The sequence below is a fragment of the Schistocerca piceifrons genome, chromosome 6 (genome assembly GCF_021461385.2).
Source record: "Schistocerca piceifrons isolate TAMUIC-IGC-003096 chromosome 6, iqSchPice1.1, whole genome shotgun sequence".
NCBI classification, from domain to species: Eukaryota; Metazoa; Arthropoda; class Insecta; order Orthoptera; family Acrididae; genus Schistocerca; species Schistocerca piceifrons.
In genome coordinates, this window is record NC_060143.1 from 114523946 (window position 1) to 114533115 (window position 9170).

At 36.3% G+C, this 9170-nt stretch overlaps 1 protein-coding gene across 1 annotated transcript; it reads left to right on the top strand.

Moving 5' to 3' along the window:
* The first annotated feature begins 986 nt into the window (after positions 1-986).
* On the top strand, positions 987-8023 carry LOC124802679. Its single transcript, XM_047263608.1, has 2 exons — positions 987-1710; positions 7293-8023. Exons 1-2 carry the CDS (start codon positions 1387-1389, stop codon positions 7902-7904), a joined length of 936 nt encoding a protein of 311 aa, XP_047119564.1. The 5' UTR covers positions 987-1386; the 3' UTR covers positions 7905-8023.
* The last annotated feature ends 1147 nt before the right edge of the window (positions 8024-9170 follow it).

Here is a 9170-nt window from a genome sequence, read left to right on the forward strand (position 1 = left end):
TTACACATAATAATTCACTTAGTAGTAAATAGATATACTATATTATGCAGTGCAGTGGGCGGTAAGCATCTGATGACAAAGTAGTTTTGCATCTATAATGTGTTTAGTTTAGCTTCAACAGAGCTCCAGTTTCATTTTTGCGCCGGGGTCCATGGCTACGTAGCTACGCCACTGCATCCTAAACAATGCAATTAAAAAAGTGTTTAATTTTAACGATTCCGGTAAGAAATGGCTATGTAGCACTGATATATCAATTGTTGACAATGTTTTTTTTATAAATGAGAGTGTTGGGCTTATAATTTATTGGTGTAATCATCATTAGTACTATAATATATGTTATTATTTGAACACTTGAACTTCATGTTTTTGTTTATACATGATTTAGATTGTAAGCCTCGTGAACATTTACATATTGTTATTATTGTAATAGTCTGATACGTTATTCATCGTAGCGATACACTCGTATCGAAGACCCTTGAAACTCGAAAATAAAGAAAAGGAGAAAGAAAGAAAGTGTCTATGTGTTTGCAGGTGATATTTACGTATCACCTGTTGGTTAGTTTGCCATAGTAGAGAGGATTTCCGTCTTTATGTGTTATTTCTTTTGTAAATACGTTTCCGGTCTCTGATTTATCTATGTGTGAAATCTATTTTCAGATCTAACATTTGTGTTTCGTCTTCCTTGTATTTAACTTTCGTCACACCTTTAATGCCATAACCTGAATTATAACATTAATACCCGCCATATGATTTCAGTTGACCCTAACAGAAAGCTGTGCAACTACGTAGAATTTGTGACGCCCTGTATGAACGCTACTGAAAGCTACAACTTCTGAGTCATATTAGTTGCGTGTGTAAACCCGCCTTAAAGAGTTGAATGTAACTCTTCGACCATGGCTTCGACCGTAGATTAGTGTCTATGGTCGAAGATGGTATGCTACTTTTAGTTGTTATCTGTGACTTTTAGTTTAGTTGTTATCTGTGACTTTTAGTTGTGACGGAAATCACTGCCAAATACCTTAGTAAATAGAGTATAAATATACTCAAAACTGATGTCTTGTAATTTAGAAAACTGTGACTTCTCAATTATTTATACTATATGACAGCTACGTGATTCCTTACTTACTTGTATTACAAGCAGATAGGAAGTTGGGGCACAGTTTTTACTTTCGGTAACCTTAGAGCGTTGAGTGGGAAGTCGTTACAGTTCACTATACTATCAGTATCACTGTTAAAATGTGGAAGCAGTGACTGGTGTACGGTTCCGAGTTTGTTGTGCGTTTTTCGCTGCATTCGTACACTCTTGGTTTGCGAAAATATGATATGGCGTAGGAAATAGAAGTATAGAAAGTTTACATTCAATTTTGTATTTTCGAGTGCATCTCAATGATTAGAAGAAAGAGGTCGTATTTATGGGAATATTTTTCTATAACAGACCCCAGTAACAGAATTGCACAGTGCGATATATGTGATCGCAGATTACGTTTCCAATCGACTGCGACTAACTTGAGAAAACATTTGGAGCGAAAGCATCCAACAATTTTGTCAGTGCACAGCGTCAGTGCGGCAGCTGTGTCATCTGCGTCAGGTGGTGTTGGTGACGATGTTGATGAACAGAATAATCAACAGGCTATGTACGCTACTACAGATATTGTTGATTACGAATCACATGAGCCTGTGGCATATACCGTGGAGATTCAAAATGCAAAGGTAATCCGAAAATCTGGAAAACAAGTTTAAATGACTTCAGCTATCAGAAATAAATCGCCCAAACACAGGGAAAAAATCTAAGGTGGTTTCTTTTAAAGGCATTCACAACAGATTTCCAGCCCTTCCCATTCGTCGAAAATGGTTGCATCGCTTTGGTCAAGGCAACTAGTAGTTAGTTTCATTTCACGGGGAGCTTTGGTGCAATCGATCATAATGAACTTTAACATTATAAATCAACGTAAATGTGCCTACAGGCTGAACATTTGTAAGTTTTTTTAAATATAGAGATGTTACTGATTCCTACCCATCAACTTTTAAATTTTCACTTTATTTTCAAATTTTGTTGTGCTGTCAGATATTTTATGTCTTGGTCAGTGGTCAAAAATTTTAGTTGCAGCATTGTCCACACCTTTTTAACTAAAGGCAACCATAATGTGGAGTAATGATTGTCATTTTTCTACTGATTTGATTATTCTTACAGTGTATATAACCTGAGCTAGCTTACATATGCAGAAGTAGTTACATTCTACCACAACTTTCCTACAACACTTGTCTATTTAAAATTCAGAATGAGACCATTCGCAAACAAAAATTCAATGGCACATACATGAACATTGCTTACCATATCTTCTGTTGCTGTATGTTTACTTGTATTAATTACAGTATTAGTGTCAGCCACCCAAATAACGAATTCTGCTTCTTGTATATGGAGTGTGAGGTTGTTTACATATATGAGGAATGATGGCGGCCCCAACATTGAGCATTGGGGAACCCCATATGTGATATCTCCGCAGTCAAAAACCTCTCTCCTGATTACATTGATTGAATTGAGAAGTAAAACTTTCTGCATTTGTTTGGATATGACAGTATCCTGGTTGGCTATACAATCCGTTCCATAAAGCCTCACTTTATCTAGAATATTGTAATTCAGCAGGTGCTATTTTGTTATTTGATGTTGGTAAAATTTTGTTAGTGAATGTGAAAATCAAATTCTCAATAGAGCAGTTCTTCTATAATCCAAACTGTGTTTTATTGAGGATATTAATGTTGCTTGGGTGGTTTACTGTTACAGAATACATCATTTCTCAAACATTTTTGAAAATGGTGTCAGTAGCCAAACAGTCTGTTGATACTGGCATTTCTATTGTGTGTCTTATAGAGGGTTTAACAACATTGGTGTTTTCCAGTCTGTCTGTAATAATGCCTTGGATTAGTGATGCATTACATATTTCAGATAAGACAGGACTTATATTATAGGAACAAAGTTTTAGTACTCTTTAGGAAACACCATCGAATCCAAATGAGCTTTTCTGTTTTAGAGAATTCATAATTTTATTAGTTTTACACGGAGAAGTCCGTGGTGCATTCATATGAATGAATTTTAGGAGAGTTGCTTTTTCATTGCACTGCCGTGATTTTTATCTTGAGCTGTTCGTCCCTATATTTTCTACTATATTTAATGAATGAGTATTGAATATATTAGCTACCTGTGACATTTCATTTAAAGCCCTTCCATCTAACTCAGTAGTGATAGTATCCTGTTTTTTGGCCAGTGGTCCTGTCTTTAGTTTCACTACATTCCGTATAGCCCGAAGTCAGTCGTCAGAATTACAGACTTCTGACATTTGAATACCTCAAGTCATCCATGATTTTTTATGGATGACCTTTTTTTATGTGTTTAATTCCTTTCTGATTAGCTTATCTGAAAATGTAATTACAAATAGCATGAATTTATCATGTAGTAGAGTAAATTTCATTTCGGCATTTAGTTCATTATAAATTTCATCCCAAGTCATCTCTTGTAAACTAGGTTTAAAAACATTTATTCTGGATTAATGAATTATACTGATTTCGATTGAGCAGTACATATACTGTAAGACACTATCTCTTTTATCCTAACTAATTGTGCATTATGATCAGAGAGTGCGTTTGTTATTGGATATACAGTTATTTTTTTGCTTTGAGCTTCATAAAAAACCTTAACAGTTCAAAATTTTCCATTGGGTATATGTATACAGTCAGAATTAAAAGGAAACTGTTTTTCAGTATTGATTCACAAGCACCCACTCAGGGTGGTGATTCTTCTGGAAAACTTGGAATTCTCAGGTAATTAAATTGTACCAGAAAAGTCAGGGCAATCTCAGGAATGTCATACATTCTCAGCGAATTTAATAGGTCAAGATATAAAACACACAGCATAAATTAAATGCTTTGAGAATAGGATACTTAGCCAATGAGAACGGGACAGTTGATTGGCCTCGGCCTTCATTTACCCATTGACTAACTAACATTTTTCGCATAGTCGACCATTTATTTGCTATTTACATTTATGAAAATCAGCATATTTTGTCTTACACATTTTTCTCAAATTTATAATCCTTTTTTGGTATGAATTCCTTAAAAAATTTAGAAATTTTTGTTTACGTGAAATCTACCTGAAAAAATACAGCATGTACAAAACCACTAAACACTGCTCACATTCGTATCATGAATCACATTTCTTCTTCCTTGCTTTGCACACTACTGGTACATGATTTCTGGAGCATGTTTTTGTGATGGGCTGTGGGGGGGGGGGGGGGTTGAGAAGAAACCTGTGAAAAACTAAAAGCAGTGCTTATAACTCACAAAATATCAAAGAAATAGTGTTACACGCCACTGAATAGATAGATGTCTCGGCTTTCCAATGGTATATAACATGTCATGCCATCTATTAATAGAGAAGAAGAGACACTAAGAAGTAGTTATTGCTCAGTCTGTCTTACAGCAGCAGACAATGTAATTACGGACTTGAAACCTGCGACGAGCTGTGAGCCGGCTGTATAAGCCAATGTGTTGAGGAACCAGCCCTTGATTTGCCTAAGTGATTTTGGAAAACATAAATCAGGATGGCCGAATAGAGAAACTACATCCTCCAGAATATGAGATCAGTGTCTTCACAGATGCACTGTCTCATTCAGTTATTCCCTATTGTATTATGCTCATTGATTTACAAACAGTTTGTTTCGGGTAACTGCCTATAGGAAACAGTTTCGTTCATCATTGCCGCACACAGTGCAGACACCCACTGATGACTCTAGGGTGTTTCCATTAATTTGTAATGATACTTTATTCAGATATGCTCCTCAGTCCACCTGAAAGACTCAGTCAGCAGATATGCTATCATGCATTTTGCATCGTGACAATTTTTCCACGTGAAAGCGGCAAACCACTATCTCGTATTGCAATGTGACTATGTTGTAGTAGCAGGTGTATTTTAGTTACAGTATTTTTCATTTCCATTGTCAATTTATTTTACAGTTTTATCTCATGATATAAACTGCTGTTTTGAGGTTTTTGTGTGTGGATATATTTAAGTTCAAACTGGCTCTTGTTCCATGATTTTGTGTAGAACTATTAGTGAAGTATTTAGTAATGTTTTCCCTGATATGCACCACAGATTAGTAGAGTACTCACTTGGTGAAGTAAGGATGCTCATTTTTTTTAAAAAAATAGCTATTTACAATGGGCCTGACAGCTACTTCCAGTTATTATTCTTGTGGCCCTTTTGTGCAGTTTAAAAACTGTATCCGTGTTTTGTGCATTCAATCTCCAGAAAAGAATCGCATAGCTAAGAACTAAGAGTACGTAGGCATAGTATGTCACCACTAAACATTGGGTGTTACAAACGGATGCTAACAACCTAAGAGCATAACATGATGATAGCGACATTATTTTTGCCAGTATTGTTGGATGTTCATTAAGTGGTAGCTGACTGTTAATGATCCTCTGCAAAAAGTCTTGTGTTTCTTGCACACTCTATAGATCTATCATCTGTGCTTAATTTTACAAAGTTGTTTCTCATCTTTATGGTGAAGGATTGTATTTGAATACTGGATATGTCTCTCCTGGTTTCTTCTTGTGTTATGAGAGTAATACGCTGGTTTTAACTACAGGTTGCTTATTATCATGTAAAATTTTCCTAATGAAAATTGTTACTTGTGAAGTATACAAACAAGGCAGTGGAAGGACTTGGAAGTTAAGGCCTGCTTCCTCTTATAATTATCTTTTGCTCTGTACAAAAACTTCTGCTAGTACTAGAGATTCCCCATCTGGGTTAATCTTCTGGAAGATTGGCCAGATCACAGTATAATTCTGCTGTGGCAAAGTACACATTTTTTATTGATCATTGATGGGTAACATCAAAGAATTTTTATGCAGTAACAGACAGTATTTCATGTATTGCTTGTTTGTTGGCCGGCTGCTGTGGCTGAGTGGTTCTAGGCGCTTCAGTGTGGAACCGCGCTGCTGCTACGGTCGCAGGTTCGAATCCCACCTCGGGCATGGATGTGTGTGATGTCCTCAGGTTATTTGGTTTAAGTAGTTCTAAGTCTTGGGAATTGATGACATCAGTTGTTAAGTCCCAAAGTGCTTGGAGCCATGTGAAGCTTGTTTGTTATGTATGTTGAACCCATCTCAGTTCCCTGTAGGATGCATGCTCAAAGAAACTCTGTAGCATTTGTATTTTCCAGGTTTCTGACAAATGGCTCTATAGATAGGGTTAAAGGGTACTTATTCCTCACTTGTGTAGATTCATAGGAACTGTTTTTTTCTAGATATTTATTACAAGTTTTTGTAGACAGTTTAATGCATTTTGATATGGGCTGGTTGGTTATGTCACTTATGAAGAGAGAAAACAAAATCTTGGATCCTTGTGCTACACCATACTTAACATAATATTTATTTTATTTTATTTACTTTTTTTTTTTTTTGCATAGAAGGATTTTCATGTTATTCCTGTCTTGGAAAACAAGCACAATTATTTGCTCCCTTTTTTATGTAAGATTTCAACCACTCATGGGCTGGTCCCCAAGCGCATATACACTCCAGTTTTGTAAGCACAATGTTATGGCCTCAGATGCCTTTCTAGAGTCTAGAAACTGCAGAAATATGCTTTTTTAATGTCAGTCATGTTTAAAGCTTCATTCAGAAATTAAAGATGACAGACTTGGTAGTTGGATTTACAAAAACCATGCTGTGAATCCGAGAATATTTATTTTTCTATAAAGTTTATTAATAATTTATAGTTAATTTTTCTCCATTATTTTGGAAAAATCAGACTTGGATGATATGGGCCTGTTGTTAGATACATCTTTTTCATCCCATTCTTGTAGAGGTTCTTTACTTTGGCTGTTATGTTTTTGAGAATGCACCCTCTGACAGCGAACAGTTACAGATGTTGACTAGAGGCTTGCCTATGTAGTAAGCAGATAGTAATTTGTATTCTCATCACTATGGAACCTACTGGTGTTTAGTAAGCAGTTCTTTGAACTTGGTTGATTTTCTGTGCTACATGGTTCCCAGTGCCTGTGTCCAAATCATTTGCACATTAATGAATATCTCGTGAAATATTGGCACTGATGTTTCTGTGATAGCTTGTGAGTTTAACTTTGATTGGAGGCTCATTAAATCTTGTTTTTGTTTTGACTGTATTTGTAAGGAATTCACTCCCAACTTTCTACATATATGTTACATGATAAATTTTCTGTAGTTATTTCAGTATTGATATATTTGACATTATAATTAAATTTTCTCTCATTTCACAGGATACCACAAATGAAGCTGGTGCGACTATGTTTGTAGTCACAGATAATAGTACGATGCCTTCAGTGTCTCATTCACCTGATGCATTATCTTCAATGGGTACCAAGAGAGAGTGGCAAGAAACAAAGAATGCGGAGCCTCCAATGGCACAACGCAATGTGTGTGTAGTAGCAGATAATGGTACAATGCCTTCAGCTTCTCCTTCAACTACCTCATTATCTTCAGTAAGTACCAAGAAACATTGGCAAGAAACAAGGAATGATGAGCCTCCAGTGGCACCAGGCAATGTGTTTGTAGTCACAGATAATGGTAGGATGTCTTCAGTATCTCCTTCATCTGCCACATTATCTTCAATACGTACTAAGAGAGAATGGCGAGAAAGGAAGAATGACGAGCCTCCAGTGGCACCGTGCAAGCAACTTCCATCGTCATCGAAGGAAAATGATGAATTTGACCTCTTTGGGATGAGTATTGCTGCTAAAATGCGTAAAATGTCTAGAACAGACAATGTGCAGTGCATCATTGCTGAGAAACTTATCTCAGAAGTATTATATCGTGGACAACTGCAGTTTCTTACTTTCGATACTGTTGTTAAAGTTTCTGAGAAACATTAAAGTAATGTGGGTAGGCTGTAGTGTGACTGAATTGACATGTGTGTACACCATAGTGTAAACTTAGAAACAAGTTTGTACTGCTAAAACTATGTTATAAATAAAGCTTTTGTAACAATGTATTTCATATTCTTACCTTTATATGGTCAGCATTAAACATTGAGTAAATTGCTTGACACATCTTGCATAGAATCCATTTGAAAGATGGTGTCAAAATTCCATAAAAAATATTTGAAGTGTTTGAAAGTTTTGATGTTGCATTTGGTTATTTGTAAGTATTTGATTTTTTGGGCTCTGTATCTTATCTTCTCATAAAGAGGTTCTAAATTTTCTGGGTGTCGCATACAGCAATTTTGCTCCAAAAAGTATGTAATCTGAGAAGACCCTTCTATTGCTTGCAAATCGTGCACTGTGGTAGGTTGGATGATTCAAGGAAAATCGCGAGTAAACTTTCCAACCAAGAAAGAGAACATTTAGAGATGTGGAATGAGTCAATGTGTATTTAGCAAAGAACAAGCAAGTAGCAGAAACTTAATCTGTGACCTTTGTTAGAAATAAAGAGCCACGATGATGCTTAAAACAATTACGACTAAGCCAGCTGAATATAGACTACTAAACTACACAGGAAGCCGCTACACTGAAACAAGCTGCAGCTTCCTCAGTTGTATGGAGCAGTTGCCGTTTAATGAATTGTAGTGTAATATTGATTCAGTCACATTTGTCAAAGATGATGGTTACCGACATGTGTAAATACTTAGTCCTGTTTGCAGCTCATCATTGCTCCCCCCCCCCTCCCCCCCTCCCACACACACACACACACACACACACACACACACACACACACACACACACACACTCACTCTCTGAATGCCTCAGCCACACTGCCACTGTCTGCAATGTATTCCAGTGGACAGACACAGTAATGAATTTGAAAGCTCAAAACAAATTTGCTGAGTCCAGTCTCATTTAAACGCTGCCAGGACACTGATGTCTCCTTTCTAGAGCAATGTCTGCACCTGCAACCTACAGTATGGTGAGTCCAGAAAATTTGTTATTAAATGTATGGAAGAGCGCTTTGTGTACTGTGGTTTTTGTAAGGTGAATTTTGTTACAAATAAAAACTAGGTAGATTTGTTACACTTCAGAGGTAATGGGAGTCAAGATTTCCTAGTACATTTTACATGTTCGCAGTGTAACTTAGAACATCATTCAGTTTGTGTACAGCATCAGTGCCAGTGGTATGTTTCATATATAAACACTACATGTTTA

Excerpts from the sequence above, each read along its gene's own strand:
- LOC124802679 (XM_047263608.1), top strand. The coding sequence starts at position 1,387 with ATGATTAGAAGAAAGAGGTCGTATTTATGGGAATATTTTTCTATAACA. Across the intron at positions 1,711-7,292 it reads TGGAGATTCAAAATGCAAAG|GATACCACAAATGAAGCTGG; the intron begins GTAATCCGAAAA and ends CTCATTTCACAG.